At 41.4% G+C, this 24,830-nt stretch overlaps 1 protein-coding gene across 2 annotated transcripts in view; it reads right to left on the bottom strand.

Moving 5' to 3' along the window:
- Window positions 1-1,529: 1,529 nt before the first annotated feature.
- The window catches only part of HUNK (hormonally up-regulated Neu-associated kinase), a 218,842-nt gene continuing 195,541 nt past the window's right edge, over window positions 1,530-24,830 (bottom strand). For both annotated transcript variants that reach the window (XM_040423190.1, XM_040423189.1), the window contains 9 exons: window positions 24,038-24,330; window positions 18,093-18,148; window positions 16,395-16,530; window positions 14,410-14,537; window positions 11,892-12,021; window positions 8,462-8,630; window positions 8,230-8,313; window positions 5,005-5,167; window positions 1,530-3,127 (listed from right to left, as the gene is read on the bottom strand). In XM_040423190.1, coding sequence (XP_040279124.1) covers window positions 2,460-3,127; window positions 5,005-5,167; window positions 8,230-8,313; window positions 8,462-8,630; window positions 11,892-12,021; window positions 14,410-14,537; window positions 16,395-16,530; window positions 18,093-18,148; window positions 24,038-24,330 — 1,827 coding nt within the window. In that variant the 3' untranslated portion in view covers window positions 1,530-2,459. The remainder of the gene's footprint in view (window positions 3,128-5,004; window positions 5,168-8,229; window positions 8,314-8,461; window positions 8,631-11,891; window positions 12,022-14,409; window positions 14,538-16,394; window positions 16,531-18,092; window positions 18,149-24,037; window positions 24,331-24,830) is intronic.

The following is a 24,830-nucleotide window of genomic DNA, read 5'->3' as shown; positions in this document are numbered from 1 at the left end:
TCATTCTCACTGGGCTGTGGCAATGTAAGCGGACACATAAAGGGCTTTTTAAGTTCTTTGTTCCTTCACTATAAGTAAACTCATTCCAAAAATGTTGAGTAGGTGGTATTTTTTGTAAAACAAAAATTCCATAGGGATATATTTTGTTTATCTTTAAAGGATCCAAATGAATTTTTTTTTTAAAAAGATCCTACAAAACTTCTCAGTACCGGGCCTTCTTCACAATCACAAGTAACATGAGTTTAATGGACTGAACCTGTGGATAGTTGCTTCACTTCAAGGAGAGAGTGAAGATACAGTAGATATTTTTCAGCACTTTAATGGCTACCTCCACTCTCGGTCACTGATATGTTCAAAGCAAGGCAGTCAGTTCTCTATAGGGTTGTCTAATTTGGAAAAATCACTCACTGTCATACCCCATATTGAGGAATTCTGAGTTAATGTAGGGGGGTCCTCTGTCCAGGATCCACAGACCATGGCAACAGTGGCTACATACAGTATCTCTTGCTCTGGATGACCTGTCCTGTCCTGCATTAACACAGACTACTCATTGATTTGAATAGGCATTATGTAATGCTCACATATCCTGGTGGTGGCGCTGCAGGGAAATTTAACACTTAGGGCTATATTACACTAACAGATTATCTAGCAGATTTTCTCACCAATCATTGGTCAGATGGCCGTTTACACAATCAGATCTTTTGTAATACACACCAACTATTGGTTTGATTGGACAGAAATTGGTTAGATAATCTGTTGGTGTAACACAGCTCTTACTGCCAGGTTCCCCACAGATTACAGCTTATTGCTGGAGGGTTCCAGCACGGGGATACTTTCTGATCCGCTTATCATCAAATGGATCAAGTGCTGAACGGGGAATACCCCCTTCAAAATTGGCAAGTTTTGAACAACGATAAATTAATGTGTATGGTAATAATAATGTGTATGGTGGCCTTAAAGGGGTTGTTCAACCCTGGGGACCTTTTCTGCAGACCACCCAGTTTGGTCGGTGGGAACCATACTTACATGATCCTTGCCACTGGGTTCTAGCTCCATCGCTCCCCCTCAGGTGTTGCAGGTCTCGGGTCTCCACACCGGTTTGAAAAGGGTTACTTGGCCGCTGCAGCCAATGACTGACCCAGCAGTGACGTGTCATCCATGCATCATGTGACCCAGTAACATAACACATGGGTGACACATCACTACTGAGGTCAGTCATTGGCTGCAACAGCGTTGTGATCTATGTCAAACTGGAGGCTGACGTGAGGAGACAGAGACCTTCAGAACCCAGGGAAGCTGGAACACAGCGGTAGGGATCAGGTAAGTATGATTTCTACTGTGCGTATGGCCGTGCTGGGGGTCCTGCAGAAAAGGTCCCTAAGGGTGAACAATCCCTTTAACAGACCAGATGTTGGCAAGTCTTGTCAATCTATGACAAAAATAATTCAAGTACAAATACAGAATTTTTACTCCTGATTTGCCACAGCACAATAAATTTGATTATTTTTTTTTATATTACTATCTGAATCAAACAGTCACATTATAATTAGGAAAGGACCTACTTTGGAGACTTCTTGGTGACCCAAACTGTATGGTGATTGCCAGACATATAACATAAGTAACACTCTTAACTCATGCGACTTTGTTTTGAGTGCAGTAACCACTTAAACTGCACCAAGGCAAAAATAATATAATAAAATTGTCTGAAATCAAGTTGTTACATAGTTTCCTGATGCCCACATGACACAATCCTAAGCCTAAAAAGTCTAAATGAGTTCTGAATCAACCATCGTACCAAAAACAATATCAAACTTTGCTTTCATCAGTCTTTACAGAACAGCTTAAAGTTTTGTAAAAAAAAAATTTAATGAGGAAAAAAGTCAAGACAAAATGACCTAATACAATGACCTTGAGGAAAACGGTGGCACAGTGTCAAATATTAACATCATAACACTTTGATGTGCAATGAGAAAAATCCTTAATGTTCACAAAAGCCATTTGCAATGTAAGTAGTTCCAGTTCCTTAGCGTTCCCAAGTGCATCAAGGTCAGTGCAGTAAATTAACAGCTTAGAAATCAGGTTTTGTCCGTAGTAGGTAACGTCAATAGACCCCAGTATTGTTTATTTCAAAAAGATTAGTTACAGCAGAACTCAGCACCTCTGTATGTCCAAAGAAACGTCCTTTAGTAATGTTTCTGGAATTTTTTCCCATAAAAATTGACTATTTTGTACTGTACCAGACAGAGCTCTTGGAATTTCACTGGCATCACTAATGCAGAGGTGCAATTCACAGAAGTGATGAATTTAGCAATGCATAAAATAAAACACATACAAAAGCTCTTGATACAGTGAGGAATATTACAAAATTCACATTTACAAATATAATCAAGTTCTCCTCCTCTTTCTACAATAGGGGTTTGAGCCCTGAAATAAACCACAGTTCTGGAAAACATGGCCAATCAGCAAAAACCATTCATATCGGAGGAGTTGAAATTGGAATAACCTGGGCTCATCTGTTGCAAGGCTGGCATTCGGGATTCCAAAGAGTTTTCAGGTTTAGGTGAGGTAACCTGACTCCTCTTTCTCAACATCTGTCCAATGCCCATCATAGGAAATCGACCTCGGCTCCTAACACAGTTTGGACTTCCCAAGTTGCCAGAAATGTTATTGTTACATGATGGGGAATGGGGAGAAGTTGGAGACATGGATTCAGAGCTAGATGGGCTACTTTTGTCCTCATATGTGAAAGATGAAAGGGTGGAATGAGCCTTCACAGGTGTTGTGTTGTCAAACTGAAAGATTGGGGAGAGAGTTCTTTCACTGGAATGACGGGGGGAGAAGGAAATCGGGGAATCTATGACTCGATACTGGTGTGATGGAGACAATTCTATTTGGTCTTCTCTGTTCACAGACTCAAAGGAACGTACAACGTTCAGGTGGGGTTCCCTCATGCGAACGCCCATGTTCATGTTCACAGTTTCTTGTGAGTGGGAGTCTTGACGTCTCATGATCTTAGGCGTTCTTGGATCTGGACTCTGTAATTCCAAATATTCTAAAGAACAGGAGGTGACGCAGGCCGTCTTGTTAAATCGAACTTCATGGAAGGGGCTTAACCTGGTGATGGATTCTGCAAAAAGGAAGAGAATGTCAATTGTTTCACTCTGCAATGTTCTTACATGACTAATAGCTAGACGTAAGTTCAAGATGTAGATGTTCTCAAACAAGCGTTTCCTCCAAGATGAGTAATGAGGAAAGTGTAATAGGTATAATTGTAAAAATATAAATTGTTTGGAAGAATCAACCACATTGTGAATACTGTAGAGTGGTGGCCACTTTTTAACCCTTCAGCTTCTCTTCAGTGTCTCTCCTAAGTGTTGGAGGCCTGATCACTAATGCCATTCCTTCCATCTATATCCTCCATAACTAAATCCTTCATACCAATAGAAATAACATGCAATGCAAAAAGGCCCTCAGCTTAGAATTAGTGTGGGTGTTGCTTAGGAAACAGAGTTTTTAAAGGGCCACTGAGCCATTAGTCTATGAAAATTATGTCCAACCAATGTATAATTGCTTAATTACATGAAACTGTTTATAGAAACTCGCCCACGTATCAGTTTCATATTCATATCTCCAATTCTATAATTATACGTTTTATACAGTAAATTAACTTTATTGTGCAATATAAAATTTTGGAATTAAATTCATTCCATTTTTTTTTCAATAGAAAATGTGTTTTGGTATCAGAGCTAATTAAAAGCAAAATAAGTGGATTATAATGACAGAGATTTATGTTTAAAATGAATGTCCACCAATTTGGGCCAGCATTCTCTGTTGATTATTTTTATAATATATCTTTATAGCAATCTGTTTTTATGATACAGAGCTCCAAAGCAAATACACAGAGATTAAGTCAAATTATCATAGTCTGTGTGTCCGTAATCCCCACTAGAGGGAGCTCAGTAGTTTACTGCAGACTAATTATCCATAGTCAGTAATAAATGCTGTAAGATCCTAATCTCCCTCTAGTGGTGGCTACAGGCTGCCAGAGCTTTATGTCTGTGAAGGTTCTCATTTATCCAGGTCATGGTATATCTGTAAAGAATAAATCAAGACAACTGGACTTACTGTAGATTTCTTGAAAACGTTTCACTTGTTCTTCCAACTCAGAATTGAGAAAGCTCGTTGGAAGAACGAGTGAAACGTTTTCAAGAAATCTACAGTAAGTCCAGTTGCCTTGATTTATTCTTTACAGATATGCCAGACCTTTAGCATGTACATACTGTAAATGGCTGTTCGCAAGGAACTTGGAGCTCTCTAACTGAAAAACAGAGCTCTGACTCTGGACCTAACGTTCATATGGTGAATATTCCTGCTAAGGCTTGCTCTTCTGTAAATAGGCGCACAATAGTGCCCATAGGAATTGACTTCAATATATAATTTACGACACAGTGGAAAGAGGTCACACAGTATCCAAGGAATTGAATGGGTGGTCAAAAAGCAAATCAAATCCCTAAATGTATTTAACACAACGTAGAGGGATCTTTATTATTGGTGCTTCCAGTCACAGTCAAAAGTGATCACCTTACATTGAATACATATTATGCAGCTACATCCATACCTGCATAGGAGATAAGGGGAAAATTCTACATCACTGCACTATACAGTTCTGAGCATATCCAGTTAATAAGGCAAACATCTACTATGGGAGTATGACTCAAGCGCTTGGAGAAAAAAACCTTTAAGAATTTTTCCACTTTGGAAAATGTCTTTTTGTTACAAGAGTCCCTGATAAACTGATCACAGGGTCTTTTGAACATGGGACCCCACTGATCAGCTGTGTTTCATTCTCCTACAGCACCCCTACAGGTAAAATGAAGCATTACGCAATTTCCATTCAAATGAATGGACTGTCCATGTAATGCACTGATGTACTGGGTCCTCCAGATGGAGAAAACCCATAATCTAGCACTTTAAAGATAAAATGCTGCAGGCTTTAAACCTTACCCCTTTCAGACTTTGAAGACCTTCTCTCCTTAATGGGAGGCTTGGAGTTATGGCCTTGTGTCATGACACATGGTGGCTGCCTGTGGGATGGAGAACATTTTTCCATCTTTTTCTGGCTGCAACGCTGTTCTCCTCGCTTTTCTGCATCTTTAGGTTTTCTTTCCTGCAAATTGGGGCAAGAATGTTCCATCGTCAAAATAAGCGAGAACAGCAAATATCAGATAGTTGTACATCACAGACTAGAAAATTAAACATGCTTTATATTTATTAGCCCTTTTTTGGGGGGAGTGGGGAATTATTTCAATATTTCAAAGTCCTTCAGTTGTCACCCAGCTTTCCTAAAGATCCAAAAGACAACTCTACCTAGTTATGCAACACTACAAAAGTAAGTATGTAGAATTATACATCTATGGCATCTATATTTTACTGTGTTTTATGTTATTTTATATTGTTTATATAGCTTTTTATTTTACATCGACGACAAGTTTGTAAACAGGATTTGATCTTTTTTTGAACGGGCGCATTCTTTAGGAGCAGTCTTAATGTACGTGCTAACATAACTAAGCTTGTAACACTGCTCAGATTGACAGCTGCCTGCCATTCCTCCTTTACTGAGACCTGACATTGTCCTGCTGCACTCAGCTGTCAGCTTCTAATGATGTGTTGAAATGTCAAGAATCTTTATGTTTGCGTCTCTTTCTTAGAAACCTGCCTTTTCATCTATTAGTTGTGTATTCCACTGAATCTGAAGTTGAAAGGGACTTTACATAAAACAATAAATGACATTTCTTTACTTACAAATGACACAGGAAACCTAATAGACAATGTCTATACTGTCTACAACAGTAGAATTTAGAACGGCAGCAGCCCATAGAACTCAAGCTTTTTTGAGACCTCATACAGTAAGGGGGGCAGAGGTAGCAGTCACACCTGGGCCCTGGTGCCATAGGGCTCCTCTATCACATATAAAGACCCCAGTACTATAGATGGCACATGGTTGGTGCGGGTCTTATTGCAGATTTTTTTACGCCTTTACATACACAGTACCATAATACAGCATAGAGGTTAAAAGGGCCATCGAAAAGGCTGCAGCACTTGCAAATGCCATGGCCCCTTCGAACAGCTGATTGCCTGGGGTGCAGAAAGTCAGACCTCTCCACCGATCTAATATTTATGGCTTATCCAAAGCCGGACATCCTCTTCAAATTTAATTTGGGGTAAATTTATAAAGATGAAAGTAAAACTGGTTTTATTGCCCATAGCAACCCAGATTTAGTTTTTCATACCTCTTGCATTAGAAAGTTGCAGAACTTTTCATGATATGATATATAAACTTTATTTTCCATCAAACTGCATGACAATCTTTTCCTATGTGTTTCTGTTGATGATCATGCCGCAATGGGTTAATCCTCCCCATGAGCACATGTACAGTTTCCTTGTATCTCATGAAGCAGGCACATCCTCCACTTTCATTCCTGTAGAAAGCATGAGGAGTTTCCGATCTCCCTTTTCTCACTGAGCAGGAAGTGACTCCTCCTGACCATCGCTGAGACACGCTCCATCTGGCAAGCCCCCTGGACACATGTCATCACTTCACTATTGTATTACATCCTGAGCCGGCATGGAAACCACTGAACCGCGTCTAGTTGGGGGTTCTACTCTTTCTAAATAATTGTGGTTGTAATACTAGACTTTTACAAAAGGCGTTTCCTTATCTGTTCCCGAAGAACAACACAATCCATGGGGCTGGTACATCCTGACATCTTACTTTCTACAATAGCGGCCTGTCATTTTGTTTGTCTAAGTGCATTGCTTTCTTCTAATGATAATATCCTATATTTACATAAAGCGCCTGCATATTCTGCAGCGCTGCACAATCACGGGAAGTAGCAAATATATCAAAACCCTTGTGCATTAAACCTTTCATTCTCCTTTTACCTTGGTGTTGTATATACCATACTACAAAAATATTCTACTTTATTGTCCTCGAATGTGAGGCATGAACCGAGACATGCCTCATACCCTTCTGGCGGTAATTTTTATGTTGGCTGCATAATCAATCATTGTAAAAATTGCATTTCATATTTTCTACAAAGTGGGAGTATTTATCCTCATCTTAGAAGATTTCGGCCAAAAACACTTTAGTTTCCACCAATAATCTCATCTATGAGTCCTGGCAGACCATAGTCCAATATAGCTGGAAATACAGTCATCTTGATATTCGTTACCCTTGGAAACGAGCGGCGCCCCGGGGTGTCTTGTATACACTGATCTACCCTTCCCACTACTGAAATAACATGTGCATTTGGCTGAGCCATAAACATCTAATACATTGTCATCGGCAATCAACTATTATTAGAATCTAACTGACAGGGTTAAATGCATTACCCCCACTTTGGACCCCATTTTATTAACTAGAGTAAAGGGAGTTTAAAGAAATAGGCTCCTTATATTGATGACCTATGCTCAGAAATAGGTCATTAATATCTGATCGGTGGGGGTTCGTCAACCCGCCCCCTCGCCGATCAACTAGCTCTTGAATGGAACAGGAAGCACAGCTCCGTTCAAAATGTAGTGGCCATGCTGGGTACTGCAGTGCAGCTCCCACTAATGTGAATGGGAACTCCAGCACGGCCATGGCAAGCTGTCCTTCCTGTTCCATTCCAAGTACTAGTTACAGCCCTGGAGGCTGCGGGGAACAGCGGATCAGCGGGGATACGGGTGTCTGACCCCCATCGATCAGATATTGATGACCTATCGTGAGGATAGCTCATCCATATCAGGACCCTGAAAAATCCATTTAATATAGAGCAAGATTCCATGTGGCTATGTATTATATGACTCTATGCAATACTACTTGGCTATTTATTCCCATTTTTTCCAGTCACGGGGTCTCACCAGACCCAGCTGATCAGCAGATTGGCTGCTTTCTAAAAGGGACTTGTCTAGGGTATGACCACCCCTTTAAAACAAAGCAATTTCTAAAACAAGGAACTGGGAGCTGCAGATCAACCAATCAGAAATCTTGTTTAATTTTTTCAATGTAGTTTCTACAATGGAAGCAGAATGCTGATTGGTTGCTCTAGGCAATAAGGTCCTTTTATTCCCTTGAGGCAGTGCCAATATGAGTGCGAATGGCGGATATATGATAAATTCTGCACCTTTAAATACTTTACTGTGATTTGCTTTGCATGCTATGGATGAGAAGTTGATTCTGGAGCTCACCTCGTAGGAGTTCTTATTCGACTTGTATTTTTCTAATGGATGCATCTGGTTCTTGTGGCAAATGTTGTCATTAATGTCAGGTTTCTAGCATGAGAAAGAACAGATATTAATTACAGAGCGCTGCACATTCTGAAGCAGATAACAGAGCCGCGCCATCCTGATAATCATGGCTTTTACATCAGCCGCCATGAAATCCCATGCCCACCCTAGCCAGAAGGCAAGTTAAGCATACCCTCATAGTGATTAGGTAGTGTTCCAGCTTCCGGTTGAGCAGGAAGTAAACAGCAAGGGTATGACATGCGCGGTTGGAGAGGATGACGTTGATGACATCACTGTGCTTATAACCAAGTTTCTCCGACATGTGACGGATCACGCTCTGACTCAAGTCTTCAAGATGGATCCTGGAGGTCAGAGAGACATTGGACATTAGCGGATGTCCCAAGAATAAATGTGCGAAGCAATTTCTGTTGATAAATGTGAATGTTTTCGGATTTGTATGCTAGCCTGGGTTCACATGTTGCAGTCCTTATTATGGTTTTTACTGGAATACCTGCAGAGTCAGTTTTGGGTGGAATCGGTAGAAATGTACCAATCATAGCTTTAAAATAAGAATATTACATGGTGGTCATGAAAACACTGAAAATCCTGATGTTACCATGATTTTTACTACAGTAGGTTTATTACTAATTCTTATACAAGAGCAAAGGAGTCGGAGCTGGGGTCAAAGTGTGGAAAAATGGAGTCGGAAGTCTGGCTTACTGACACCAAAACTCTGTCAATATCACATCAAAATCTCAAAACCAGCACATGTAAATATATCCTTAAAATAAGCCAATCTGCTTCTTTACCTTCTGAGTCATTACACTTGTAGCTGACACCTAGAATACAGACATAGTGATGGTGCAAATAAGGTCTTCAATGCACCGCGGGAATGGCCACGTTGTTTGGCGCACCACCGCTCTGCCTTAATTCCGCCCAGCACCTTCTACTCTTGATTAATTGACCGTGCCTGAGAATTCAGAGCTGGTAGGTATGATGCAGGGGAGACCAGGCGCACCGAACAGGGCACCCCTGTCCATGGTGCACCGAAAACCTTATTTGCATGAAGATAAAAAGAAACATTTCTCGCAATGGGAGGACAGGATTTTCACAAGAAAGTATGGTTATGTTTTGGGGCCCCTACCCTACATGGCGATATGCTTCGTTTGGAACTGATTTTGGAGGTGACAGATTTAATTGTGCAATGTAATCAATTACCAAGAGAGATCACCCATCTAGATGATGCCCTAGGAGATTTTTAACTCAAGGCCCCAGTGCATTCAGGCAGTGGTTCCTTCCAGAGGTCACATATGTAAGGACAGATAAGATGTGATCCTTGTGAACCTGGTAGTCACGTGACCATTAAATAATTAAAGGGACTTTTATGTGATAATTGTCTAAAGTAAACTTGTTTTCAACCGCAGACTGGAGGGGTAATGATGATGTATTCTTGTTTACTGTCTCAAGGCCTTCAGACAGCTTCTCGTGATCTATTGCTCCCTCATTATGGCTGGGTTCACATCTGTGTCCTTAATTCCAGAAGTCCAACAGGGAACAGACTGCCAGAATCCACTGTAACCCGTGCACATGCCGGCCTTTGGCCGGACAAAAAATGCTATATGCAGTATTTTTTTGTCCGGCCGAAAGCTGGCACATATGCCGGTAAGCGACCGATCACCTCCGGTGAATGGGGATCTGGAAGTGCGGTGGTATTCGGCTGTACTGGATATGGTAAAATCCAGCATTCTGTTCCTTCACCGGAACAGACTGCCGGAGACAAAACCGCAGATGTGAACATAGTCTAAACTAATAATCTCCTTAAAAAGCAGATGTTTTCCTGACCAATACAAACGGTGTGATATGCAACACTTCTCCATGCTGGAGTCGCTTGTTAGCAATGACCTGCTCGACTATAGCAAGGTCTAATACAGGCCTAAAGAACATATCCATCTAAGTTCATAAAATCCTTGTTAATGCAATCCTCTTCTCATAAATGGGTTTTCTTACAATGTCTATACACCTTACAAGAGGCACTAAATCAGCTAAATGTCCTGGCCTGGTGTTTAGCTTTCTAAAGATGCCCCTGTCACAACTGACTGTTTCGGCACCAAATCTAGAGACAGATTCCCTTTAACCACTTCACCAATGAGGGCGATGGAAAATGAGGTCGATGTTTACTGGTGCTGTCTTGCTGGAAATGCTCTTTACATCCTACAGAGGAGCATGCTCCTTATAAAAATAAAATTATGTTGATGTTGCTCCATTTCAAAAAAACAAATTGACATCAACTGGGGAAGGAACAGAACACTTACACGGTGGCCTCCTTTTTAGCTTTTTAGGTGCAGATCCTCCGATTCCCAGGCTCCTCCTCTGCCATCCAAGATGGCCACACCGCTTCTCAGACTACCTAATTTACACTGTCCAAAACACATCCTGCTAGGCTAGCCTTGCTTTTGGATTGGCCAGCACGACTCGTGTGAACAGTGCTGGCCAATCGGAGAGGCAGCAAGAAGTGGCCTGGTCTACCAAATGTGAAGTATGCATAAGGAAGTCTGAGAAGCAGTGCAACCATCTTGGACGGCAGAAGAAGAGCCTGGGAAACGGCTGATCTATAACAGAAAAGATAAGAAGGAGAACACCATGGAAGTGTTCTGTTCCTTCGCCATTTTTTTTTTTTTCTTGAACCAGAGAGTGGCTTTAATTGACATACAAATGGCAATGGAAGGATCTTGAGTGTTCAATAAACCTCAGCATCATAAAACATTGCTTGCTCTAGAAAAAGTCTATGAGGCAATAAGGACCCATGCTAATCCCGTTTATGCAGCAATTAAAGGAGTAGCAGACTTGCCCCTATCACCATCAAGAGCTTCTATTACACATAGGGTTACCATGCTGTGCTTGATGCAACCTCTGTAGGTGATGAGCATTAGCAACTGCTAATTGTCCCAGCTTTGTTTGTATGTAAATGAATTTACCCGACCTACTGATAACAGGTGCGCTTCAATGGTGGAGATTTTATCTATTGTCACAAGACACAGGAGCTGTTAGATTTCACAGTAGGGAAGGGTGCGCTTACATTTGGAGAGGTCATATCTTTAAAGATAGTGCAAGACATTTGTGTTGCTATAGGGGCTGCCGAAGTAGCAGTCTCATAAGGAACCCTGACGGCTTAAAGGGGTTTTACAGGATTTTTTTTTTAATTCCCTCCACACCCAGTCCACCACCATGTTGATGTTTATACTCCAAGGTTAGGCTCTAAAATCCAGAGTTTTATTGTAAGCCAGACATACAAAGAGTTTAAAGTCCATACAAATATGAAGAGATGTCAAAGATCACAGGTATCTTTGTTGGCCAATGAAATTCAGCTTCAAGAGCCCTGTGAATTTTACTGCTCAAAGAGTTCCAGGTTACACAATTCTGTATGAACGCCATGCTAAATATTAGACACCAATGTGAATGCCCCTTCATACGAATGGTGTGGTGGTCAAGCCTATGCATTGCCGCTCCATTAAAAACTACAGGAAAGCCTGAGATAGCATAGTGCTGTACTCTTTGTTTCTTCTGCATTGCCATAGGGATGAATAGAGTTATATTAAATCAAACGACTGGTTTGTTGGGTCTACCTGTTTGGATATGTGTGAGCTCCTTTTCCATGGTAGCTGTCATTTAGCCATCGATTTGCCAATGCTTGCTGGATGTTCGGTCTTTTCAATGGATCTGGTTCCAGTAGAGACCGGAGGAAATTAATAGCAGCTGAAAAAATAAATTTGATAAAAACTACTTGTGGAATCCTACTACCCATAGTATAATGACTTCTCACATTACTTTAATGATGGTATATGGCTATGCCAACACTTTATGATCAGAGGAGGTCCATCCTCTTTCAGTGCTAATTCAGTTCTGTGTTCTCTTCAATTACACTGAACAAAAATATAAACGCAACACTTTCGGTTTTGCTCCCATTTTGCATGAGCTGAACTCAAAGATCTGATACATTTTCTACATACACAAAAGACCCATTACTCTCAAATATTGTTCACAAATCTGTCTAAATCTGTGTTAGTGAGCACTTCTCCTATGCCCAGATAATCCATCCCACCTCACAGGTGTGGCATATCAAGGTGCTGATTAGACAGCATGAATATTGCACAGGTGTGCCTTAGACGGCCCACAATAAAAGGCCACTCTATAATGTGCGCAGTATTGCCTTATTGGGGGAGAAGGGGGGGGGGGGGGGCAGAAAACCAGTCAGTTCAGCTCATGCAAAATGGGAGCAAAACCGAAAGTGTTGCATTTATATTTTTGTTTAGTGTAGAAGAGGACACCTTGCTCAATGGGTGCTCATGCACTATTATTCTCAGGATCAGTGGGGGTCCCAGAGGTCAGAACCCTAACTATCAAAAAAGTGATGGCTGTCTGTAGTGTTTTTCAAGACAACCAGAAGAATCCCATCTTCTATCTCTAACATTTTTACATGGATCATTGACAAATGTATGTGTGAATGGTACTGTCTGCACTTTCATAGGCTTTATACAAGGTTTAGTCCCTTTAAAATGACTAGAGTAGTTCAATTAGTTAAAGAGAGACTGTAATCAAAGCCGTTGTCTCATATCAATAATCCATATTAGGGTATATGTATGCCAGGTCGGGATCCCTCACTCAGAACAGCAGATGCTCTCACTCTAGTCCACTTGATCTACTGATGTATTAATTGGACAACCATACAATTGAATGGCTACATGTAATACTACAGGGTGGGCCATTTATATGGATACACCTTAATAAAATGGGAATGGTTGGTGATATTAACTTCCTGTTTGTGGCACATTAGTATATGTGAGGGGGGAAACTTTTCAAGATGAGTGGTGACCATGGCGGCCATTTTGAAGTCGGCCATTTTAAATCCAACTTTTGTTTTTTCAATAGGAAGAGGGTCATGTGACACATCAAACTTATTGGGAATTTCACAAGAAAAACAATGGTGTGCTTGGTTTTAACGTAACTTTATTCTTTCATGAGTTATTTACAAGTTTCTGACCACTTATAAAATGTGTTCAATGTGCTGCCCATTGTGTTGGATTGTCAATGCAACCCTCTTCTCCCACTCTTCACACACTGATAGCAACACCGCAGGAGAAATGCTAGCACAGGCTTCCAGTATCCGTAGTTTCAGGTGCTGAACATCTCGTATCATCTGAAGGCAATCGTCTATGCTGTGAAGATACGAGATGTGCAGCACCTGAAACTACGGATACTGGAAGCCTGTGCTGGCATTTCTCCTACGGTGTTGCTATCAGTGTGTGAAGAGTGTGAGAAGAGGGTTGCATTGACAATCCAACACAATGGGCAGCACATTGAACACATTTTATAAGTGGTCAGAAACTTGTAAATAACTCATGAAAGAATAAAGTTACGTTAAAACCAAGCACACCATTGTTTTTCTTGTGAAATTCCCAATAAGTTTGATGTGTCACATGACCCTCCTACTATTGAAAAAACAAAAGTTGGATTCAAAATGGCTGACTTCAAAATGGCCGCCATGGTCACCACCCATCTTGAAAAGTTTCCCCCCTCACATATACTAATGTGCCACAAATAGGAAGTTAATATCACCAACCATTCCCATTTTATTAAGGTGTATCCACATAAATAGCCCACCCTGTACTTATGATCTAATAGTTCTACAAAAGCTTATCCCAAAATAGTTATTTTCACATTTGATTTATATTCATTTATGCTGCCATTGGCCATTCAGCATAAATTACAAAACCAAATTTACAACAACAGAAAAGCCATCAGACATGTCTTTATTACTGCAAGAAGGGAAAATTAGCCTGCCTGAAATCTCAGTATTTTGTGTGAAAACACTTGCAGTGCCTGTTTTTAAAGTTGCTAGATTGTGAGGGGCTAGGCTCACAATCTAGCAACTTTAAAAACAGGCACTGCAAGTGTTTTCACACAAAATACTGAGATTTCAGGCAGGCTAATTTTCCCTTCTTGCAGTAATAAAGACATTATAGAAAGTGCTCTTGAAATTGGCCTGAGAAACAAGAAACCTTTAGTCACAGAAAGTGTGGAGCAACATGTGAGTACTCCACGGCCCTAGCTTATGAATGGCCCCTGAGGTGCGGAACTACTTACCAGGAGAGATGTGGGAGGGCAACGGATTCATGGCTTTGTCTACCATCTTCTGATACAGAGCTCGCAAGCTAAAGGGCTCCACGGTAAATGGCAGCGTGCCAGTCAGCATGGCGTACATGTTAACTCCACTTGAAAAACAAAAATAGTGAACAAATAGGTTGGAACCTGGTTGAAATGATAACTAGATACACAAATCCAATAGGTCATCAGTAAGAAAGGCTCGAAAAACCCTTTTGAGGCCTAAAAGGTTTAACATTGACGGATAGCAACCTTCCAGCTTGTAGCACCAGAGGCTCAACCTTCTCCTCAGTTTTTTGGAAAGGGCTAATTTGCATATATAAGTCTCTTGTTACATTACAGGCCAAATCATGAAATCTAAAGCTTGAGAAGACCTCCTTTATTTTAAAAGACAGCTTATGTTTTCCCATGATTAACACATTTTTTCTTATTTTTCCCTAATCCAGAAAAGCTGGAAGGTTGAACCATCTACAAAGACAATGACATTGTAAACTATTGTCTAATTGCCTGGCGTCAGCAGTCATGGCATACTCTTCCCCATTTGGTGGCCATGTGTGCCTCCTGCTCTGTTTGTTCTCTCATCAAACATCAGACTACAATTAGTTAAAGCAAAACAGACATTTCATGTCACTGTTTGTTGGCATTTGAGGGTGGCTGAAGCTGGACAGCTGGGTTGCTCATTGCCATCATCACGCTTTGCATGTGGTCAAGGAAAGCTTACTTTTGGTGAAGAACATCTCTACAAACAAAAGGTCAACGGCCCTGGCAAAAGTCTATTTGTCTACATTCCAATACAAGTGTGAAGGGAGAGTCAAAGATGGTAAATATTGCATGGCATGTCTACCTATTATTTCCCAGGACAGCAGAACACCATTTAAGGTAGGCGCTAGTGTTGAGCGAAGCGCGTTTCGTATCATAGATCTGAAGTGTATGAGCTTTGCAGAAGTCACTAAGTCCGAAGTCTGGCGAGACTTCAGTGAAGAACTTTGGCATTTAATTATTCAACTTGAAAACCATTTTAAAACTGTAATCCGAAGTCGGCTTCCATACCAAAGGAACCAGTTGGTACCGAAGCAGACTTTGGATCCCAGTTTTAGAATGGTTTTCCAATTGAATAACCGAAGTTCGAAGTTATTCGACAACGTCTCGCAAGACTTCAGACATAACTAATTTCACCTCCGCAAAGCCCATACATTTGAATGCTGTACGGAGATGGGTCTCTGTACAGCAACGAAATGAAGTTTTGAACAAAATGACTTCAGATCTATGATCCGAAGCGTGCTTTGCTTAACACTAGTAGGCACCATAGATCCAACGATTTACCACCAATGCTACAATATTTGCTCAATGCTGCCACATTCAAAAATTTTGCATGCCCAACATAAGACATTTGTGATTAAAGATTACCATATATCTATAATATGCATTGACCAACAAAAACAAGTCCAAGTTTTAACTTTTAGGATGGTGTGATACATTTTTCAACATATGGAGTCAGAGATGAACACTTCATTCAACAGTATAGAAGCCTCAGATATGAGCAGTATGGACTACTGTGGATAATAGCAAGATAGACAGAAATTTGGTGTGCACCTGTAAGGGACAGACTAAAGACCCTAATAATCAAAACCATTCTATTGCTTGAACCCCCTGATGGTGGTAAACTTGGAGGGGGTTACATAGTTAGTTGTTACTCTCCTAGTCTGGATACATCCTAGGAGATAGAATTTAATGTCCTAAACTATCTGGCTACACAATTTACTCAGTTTCACACTAGCGCTAGGGATCCATCAGGGAACAGCCTGCCGGATCTCTCTGCATTCTCTCTGAATAAATAAGACTAGTAGGACCAATATTTATTGCAAAGGTCGTCTAATAAATTAGAAACAAAAGTTATATTTGGACCACAAGTCATACTGCTTCATGAAATGATCTACATCAATCTACACAAAACTAAAAATACTTACATAGACCAGACGTCCACCTTGGGCCCATATTTCTTCCTTGCCAAGAGTTCTGGAGCAGCATAGGCAGGACTTCCACACTGTGTACTGAAAGGGTCTGTATAACCCAGGATTCCAGCACAGTTGCTCAATCCAAAATCTAAAAATATACATAAACTATTGTTAATGCTGAATGAATGATCTGCATGGAGGCCAAGACCAGGTCTCAGTTTCTGGTAGAGATTAATCTTGATTTGCCACATGGCATTCTAAAATGACTTCCAAGATGACCAACATGGCATTGACTTCACAGACCAACCACTCACAACAACTCATTCGGAAAACAGCAGTCTGAAATCCCTAGTATATGGCCAGCTTAAAGGGTTTGGCTCATCTCATACATTGATGGCATACTGCAAGGATATATCATCAATGTCAAATAGGTTAGGGTGCTTTCCATTAGCGGTTGCTGTCCATTCAATGCTATGTAAGTTCTTAAAATAGCCAAGCTAGTGCGCACAAAATAGAGAGCTCCAAGTATGCATGACCACCCGTCCATTCAATGCCATGGGACTGCCTGTATTTGCCTAGCCATCGCTTGTTTATTTTCAGAACTTGCATAGAGGTGAATGGAAGGTGGCTGCTCTTGTGCATTGCACTCTCCTTCACTTCGGGAGCCAGTTCTGGAGATATCAGCAGGTCCCAGAAGTGGGACCCGCACCTATCTGATATTGGTGGCATATCCTAATGAGATACCATCAATGTCTGAGGTGGGAGAGAAGGTTTTGGATACGGCTATTTATTGTTCTGCATCTCTACTGTACAAATTATAAATGTTTATTCCCCAATTGTTGCACATATCTATGTCTGCAAGTCCAGAGAATCCCCTCAAAAAAGTAAAAAAAATTTAAAATAGTACCAGAAAAATAATATTTTTGCAGGAATGTCTTGTACCAATTAAACATATCACAGGAGTGGACACAATTCTGTAGTCTTCAGTAGCCACTGAGACCATATAGTTCAGGGCTGGCCAACCTGAGGCTCTCCAGCTGTTGTAAAACTACAATTCCCACCATGCCCTGCCGTAGGCTGATAGTTGTAGGCAGTCTTTGCATGCTGGGAGTTGTAGTTTTGCAACAGCTGGAGAGCCGCAGGTTGGCCATCCCTGATATAGTTTGTAGTTAAGTAATAAGGACTTCCATAGATATTCATAAAAAAACACTCTCAAAAACATTGGACACCAGTAGCATATTTCTGGCCTCAATAGCGACCTGGTTCCTGGAATTTTCCCATTCCTGCATATACATATAATCCAGCATCAATCACTTGATAGGTTCCAGATTACTAATAAAACCCACTAGTAAGTACTCTGTGCTGGATTATCATACTTTCTAAAGAAATGGAAGAAATTTTACAGTATAATGGATTTCTTCAGCTCATTTAATGAACCAAAATTCCACAATTTCAGGAAAAGAAAAATCCTATGTGCTAATGTGTCACTCACAGCCTCCATCGAAAGAATTAATGATGGGGCGCCAAACTTCACAGACAACTAAGTGCACAGTCAGCAGCGAGGTTTGGCAGGAGAGGGAGGAAAAGGAAGCGGAATACAATGGAAGCACAGAGACTCCATTGAGACAACATGTAATCTCTGCTTGGGCAGATCAAGAGTAAACGGAGGAATACAATGTTAATGGGAGGCTCATTAAAGAATTTACATACCGATAAGCTTGATGTTGTTGTTCTCATCCAGTAACAGATTTTCAATCTTCAAGTCTCTGCGGGAAAGACAACAATTACTGAGTGTGTTACGGAGAAGCAGCAATTCTGCAGGAGCTAATGTCAGATTATCATGGCAGAAAGGTTTCTCTAGGTCATGGGAGAAATTGCTAGCTATTATCAGGAAGGCCAGACCAGTTACCCAGCAGAAAAAGTACTGAGGGGTTATAAAAAGCAGAACAATCAGCTCGCCCAAAACCATGAGTTTTATACTGCGGTGCTCGAAACTTCAGGTACATCCCAAATTCTTGGGAATCAGCACTTCGCTAAAATTCCAAATGTACTGTATTTTAGGACACATATAACAAAATTTAAATACAACATCCTACACGTTTCATAGCTATGGTTAAGTGTGCATGCGAAACGTAGGAGATTTTATTTTCATTTTGTTATATGTGTCCTAAGATATAATAAACTTTTTTTTGTTTTAGTGCCAATTTTCTCGGAATGTTGGATATATGAAAGGGGTTGTCGGCCTTGGATCGACTGATCGTAGTGATCAGCTGTAGTTTATCAATGTAGCAGTGAGTGTGCAATTACCCTGTAGCACCACCACAGGGGAGATGAAGTATTACATGGTGGCCTTTGAATCAATAGAGTGTTTAAAGAATGTGCAAATAGGCTAGGTCCTCTAGAGAAAAAGATGCCAGGATGATTGATGGAGGTTCCAAATTGGGGGTCCCCCTCTATTAACTAAGAAGGCATTAATAGTACTAGACTAGATCAAACCATCATGAGATTGTATATCTAACATAACCTTATTATTGAAATCACTTGGAAGATTTCAATTTTATTGCCAGTGCTTTGCTAACCCGTCAGCAAAATGCAATTTATGGTTGACTCAAGCAAAACAGAATAAGGCCTGATTTAGGCTACTTTCACACTTGCGGCAGAGTGATCCGGCAATCTGCATGCAAACGGATAGCATTTGTAGACGGATCCGGGTGCGGATGCGTCTCCTTACAAATGCATTGCAAGACTGGATCCGTCTGTCTATTTGTCATACGGACAAACGGATCCGTTTCTATTTTTTTTTTCCCACATTTTTAAAGGTCTGAGCATGCACAGACCGGAAGGACGATCCGATAGTGCGGTATTTTTAATGCCGGATCCGGCAGTAATACATTTCAATGTAAATTAGTGCCAGATCCGGCATTCCGGCAAGTGTTCCGGAATTTTGGACGGAGATAAAACGGCAGCATGCTGCAGTATTTTCTCCGTCCTGAAAAGTCAAAAAGACAGAACTGAAGACATCCTGATGCATCCTGAACAGATTTCTCTCCATTCAGAATGCATTAGGATAAAACTGATCAGTTCTTTTCCGGTACTGAGCCGCTAGGATGGAACTCAGTGCCGGAAAAGTTTAACGCAAGTGTGAAAGTACCCTTACACAACAGTGCTCTGTCCGGGAAACACACCCCGTGTGTCGGCCGCATCCCCTGACCCCAACTGACTGCATCACAGTGATTTATACAGTCAGTTCCTATCTGACCGAGGGTCTATTGTACTTCACTGATAATAAGAGTACAGTACAATAGACCCATAATCAGATAGGAACTGACTGTATTATAAATCACTATGATGCAGTCAGTTGAGGTCAGCTATGTTTCAAGGGTGTATCCGGTCTAGTAGTGAGGGCCCCAGCTAAATTTGGCCTTTTAACCACTTAAACCATAGGTTCTGTAAATCGGCATGGGCATCACAAGATGAAGAAAGAGGGTAAGTTCAGACCATGCTGGTGCAGGGAGCACAAGCACAGGAGAGAGAGTCTGGTGGTATGAAGCAGCATCAGGAGGGGTTCCTCTTTTATTTTTGTCATGGAGTCCTGGTTTTAGCAATTCTATGGTGGTATTTGCACAGTCAACCCAAGAATAAGGTCTCATATTGCTACCCACCCTGTGTAATGCATGTCACAGAGTGAAACGTGAAAAACGCTTATCTATGGCTCACACTGCAGAGGAGAAGCGTCAGCAATCAGACAGTAATTGCACAGAAAAGATTGCATTTGTCAGTTACTATTATATGTGATGCTGCCCATGGACTGCAGACGGTCACGCGCATGAGGCTTACAAGCCTCCTTGCTAAAATGAAAAGGTCCTCTAGCTATACGCAGTCAACGCTTTTCATTTTTCTTCCCGGCCATGTATTTACGTCTGCATTTATTTCATACGTTGCTTTGGTACAAGAATTTCTGTTTTTATTAAGGCTACTTTCACACTGCCATTTCTGGGTCCGCTTGTGAGATCCGTTTTTCAGGGATCTCACAAGCGGCCCAAAACTGATCAGTTCAGCCCCAATGCATTCTGAATGGATAAGGATCCGTTCAGAATGCATCAGTTTGCCTCCGTTCAGCCTCCATTCCGCTCTGGATGCTGACACCAAAACGCTGCTTGCAGTGTTTTGGTGTCCGCCTGACGAAACTGAGCCTAACGGATCCGTCTAGACTTACAATGTAAGTCAATGGGGACGGATCCGCACCGAACGCCAGTGTGAAAGTAGCCTTAGTCGTTGCTACAATGTATGAATGCAGGTCAAATGTATCAGTCTGAAATGCAGGCTGCTTAGCTTAGGGTACTTTCACACTTGCGTTTTTCTTTTCCGGCACTGAGTTCCGTCCTAGGGGCTCTATACCAGAAAAGAACTGATCAGTTTTATCCCCATGCGTTCTGAATAGAGAGCAATCCGCCATTTTTTTCCATAGGAATGTATTAGTGCCGGATCCGGCATTCAAAATGCGCAGACCGGAAAAAAATCGAAAAAAAATCGAAACGGACTAGTTTGTCCGTATGACAAACAGACAGACGGATCCGTTCTTGCAATGCATTTGTGAGACGGATCCGTTCTTGTAATGCATTTGTGAGACGGATCCGGATCCATCTACAAATGCTGTCCGGTTGCATGTAGATTGCCTGATCCGGCAGGCTGTTCCGGCGATGGAACTGCTTGTCGGATCACTCTGCCGCAAGTGTGAAAGTAGCCTTAGAACAGATGCAATTGTAGCCATCTGTGAGAAGGGGTAGATCTGTGCATGTTTTCAGCATCCAGAGGTAAACAAGAATGTTTTCTCTGACAGCAAGCAGGGATCCTGACACCGTTTTCTACCAGGTTTTCTGACAATAAGGGTGCACTCACATGCTATAGATTTTGTAGCAGAATTTTTCTCACCTGAAAATCAGTTCCATTTTTTGGAATGGGGAGGCAAGCATACGGATTTCTGCAAACCCCATTCAGGTGAATGGAACTGATTCTTCAAGAAAATGATGGGCAATTGCCCCTTAGAGGAACTGTAATAGTCTCCATATTCTTGTTATCCAGTTTTTTTTTTTATAAAACATATGTTTAAAGGGTTTGGAGCATTTGAGCTAACGATGGCATATTACTGGGATATGCCATAAATGTCAGATAGGTGCTGGACCCATCTCTAGGACCCGCTCCTATCTCCAGAACGAGGTGCTCAAAGTGAAGGAGAACAAACCGTGGATTCATTTTCTAAACTCCCGTAGTGGTGAATGGAGGATGGCCGCGCTTGCACCTTCACTTTGGGGGGGTCTGTTCTGGAGATGGGAGCAGGTTATAATGGTGGGATCTGCACCTATCGGACATTGACCTCATCGCAGCAATATGCCATCATTGGCCGAAATGGGAACACCCCTTTGAAGGAACACTCAGGGTAAAACTAGTACATTGTGACGGGCCTGAAGGGGCGGTCCATGACACATATTCTCTATTTGGTGTTCTGCAAGTTCCTGTGTCATTCCCCGCCCTCTCAGACCATGCAGTTTTACCTGAAGTGTTCCTTTAAGAAACGCTTCTATGGAATTTTTAGCACAAGAGGACTTGTCAATCTCATGGACTTGTATTTCCCGATGATTCTCATTTAGAGTGATTTAATAACAATACAATTCCTCATTCGACTCAGCAAATTGAGGTCCGTGAACTTTCCTTTCTAGGTGTATGAGAACTCAGATGCGCATTCAGAATGAGCGGAGCAGTTCCCGTCCCCCAGAATATTATTTCACAAAGCCCATTCTCCGCGATCCTATTTATAACTTCACCCCTTGCACAAAGGAGCCAGGTAAATCCTTGTCTGGTCGTGACTGCTCTCCCATTGTATTAATATCTCCTGTCTTTCATGCATTCTTGCCAGCAGAAATTTATGAATAATTGAAACTTCACACAAAGTTGTGATCTTTCTGCTAACAATAGGGGTGACTCATTCATTCAGAGAATTCTGCAAACGTTTCCGACATCTAAAATTGTCCTGTGCCATTTCAGTACTGCTGTCGTAAATAAATGGCCTGTTTTCTGAGAGCGATCTCCTTTTATCGTTGCAACTGAAGAGAAACATATCTAATCTTGGAGCAATTATCTGCCTTTTGAGTCGTCTTTAAATAGATCTGAGCTTTAATGCAGAGTAAACAGAGTGTCAGTCCTCCGGTGATTGCCATGCAAATCTTCTGACCTTCAAGTCCTAGCTAATCATGACCTAAATAATGTAGACGCCCTGCTCCATAATGAATATAATTGGAAAGCAATGGAAACTACTTAATATTGTAAAAGGACACAATTAAGATCTATCACCAGAGTCAGATTGGCCCACCAGAGTACCAGAAAATCCTGTGGTAGATCCACAATAACGAGGCCCAAAGCTCCAGCAGAAGACAACCCAATTTGAAGCTTACTTTGGTGACAATCAGTTCTCACTAAGGGCTATGGCTGTGCATGGTCTAAAGCTGGACATACACAAGATCAGGGCTGCTATCAGGAATTTCAGGGCCCCATACAGGCAAACCATGTGCCCCCGACCGTCCCTTCTCGCATTCATAGACATAACAGCCATAGCTTTTTCTTTGCATGAGGCCATTTTGCCATACACATAAGTAAGATTTTAACTTCTATCAACTTTTATTATCAGTTAAATGAAGGGGGGGGTGGGGGGGTGGGGAATTGTGCCACTTTTATTTACCCTGTTTACCAAGCACTGAAAATAATATAGTAAAAAAAATGTTTTCTGCAGGTCTTGATAGGACTTGAACCCCAGACCTTCTGTATTGCAGGCAAAAGAGTTACCACAAGTCTAAGGGACTGCTCTGTTGTAAAGACCCCTACTGCAGTACTTCCCTGATGCAGGCCCTGCACTGTTGGCCGAACATTCAGTCAGGCGACAGATATCTGTCCCTATCCTCCCAAACATATGCATACTCTGTTTGGCCAAGCATACATATGAAGTGATTGGGGAGAAAGTTGCTTCCAAAGGTGCTTATCGCCCCCGAGAACAAAATGTTCAGGCATTCAACTCAAACATGCCTAATAGTTATCTCCCCCAACATCCGTCATTGGGGAAGTCAGAAGGCCCCATACACATAAGATGGTCAGCCAAACTTCCTGAAATTGGCCAGTTCAGCAGCCATACTGTATATCTAATGTGTATAGCCAGCTTTAAGGTATTCTCCCACTGGAAATGTATAGCATATCGATAGGTCTGATAGGTAAGGGTGCCACCTAAAGGACTTGCTCCTATCTTAAGAATGGAGCCCCACTGTGAAGGGAGAGCACACCGTGCACAGGCATCATCCTCTCATTTCACTGCTATAGGACTTCCGAAAATAGCTAATACTGGGAATTGAATGGATAAATGGGGCTGATTTGCAATACCACAAATAACCCCTGGACAGGTGTGGGAATGTCTTTGTTATAAAGCCACATTTTCTAAACCTGTACAACCCCTTTAATCCAAATACCTAATATAGATTGGTTGCTAGGGATGCACTGCCTGATAACCTCATATATAAGGCTGTGGTTGTTTGGCAGTGTATTAGCAACCAGTCTGTGTCTTACTATTGGGAATATATAAATATAACTTGAAACTCAGCAAATATTGTAGTCACCTGTGGACAACTCCAGCACGGTGCAGATGTTCAACAGCTTGAATCAGTTGCCGGATGTATTTTCTTGCTTCATGCTCTTCCAGTCTTTTTTTCTCGTAAATTTTATGCATGAGGTTTCCTCCACAGCACAGCTCCATAACCAAATAATAACTGTTCTCCGTCTCCAGGATATCCAGCAGCTGAGTAATGTTGGGGTGCCGAATCATCTGTTGGATCTGACCCTCCCGACGCAAGTTCTTGGTTACATAAGTGTCCTTCTTGGCTTTTTTCTTATCAATAACCTTTATGGCCACCTGTACATAAAAACATTGATTCATTAATCATGAGATTTAAAAATTTTACCATTTGTTTATAGGTTGCCAGATTTTAGAAAAAATTATGCTTTTTTCCAAAAACAGCTCCATACCTGTCCATGGGTTGTATGTGGTATTGCTGCCCATCCCCATTTACATCAATGGAGAGTTACACATCCTACGGACAGGTGTGGTGCTATTTTTGGCCAAATTCTAGACAACCCCTTTGAGTAATGGAAAGACCACATATTTCTTATTGTCTACATGAGTGTAGTTCATAGAGCAACTAAAATGTTCCTTTGATTCAAAGGGGTTTTAAAATTTTGCTTGGGTTAGAAAAACCTTTAAAACCTTTATGACCCTATTGGCTAATTTTGATGTAATAAAGTATGTTTTGGACCCTGGCCTCTATAGGTTGGAGTGAATAAGTCCTGGCATGTTCATTGAAAGCAATAGATGTTCTACTGATTTCAAGGGGATTACCAATGATTTTGTTTGGA

The sequence above is a fragment of the Bufo bufo genome, chromosome 3, assembly GCF_905171765.1.
Source record: "Bufo bufo chromosome 3, aBufBuf1.1, whole genome shotgun sequence".
Taxonomy (NCBI): domain Eukaryota; kingdom Metazoa; phylum Chordata; class Amphibia; order Anura; family Bufonidae; genus Bufo; species Bufo bufo.
The sequence above is the reverse complement of the archived record's forward strand: the minus strand, read 5'-3'. Positions and strand labels throughout refer to the sequence as shown.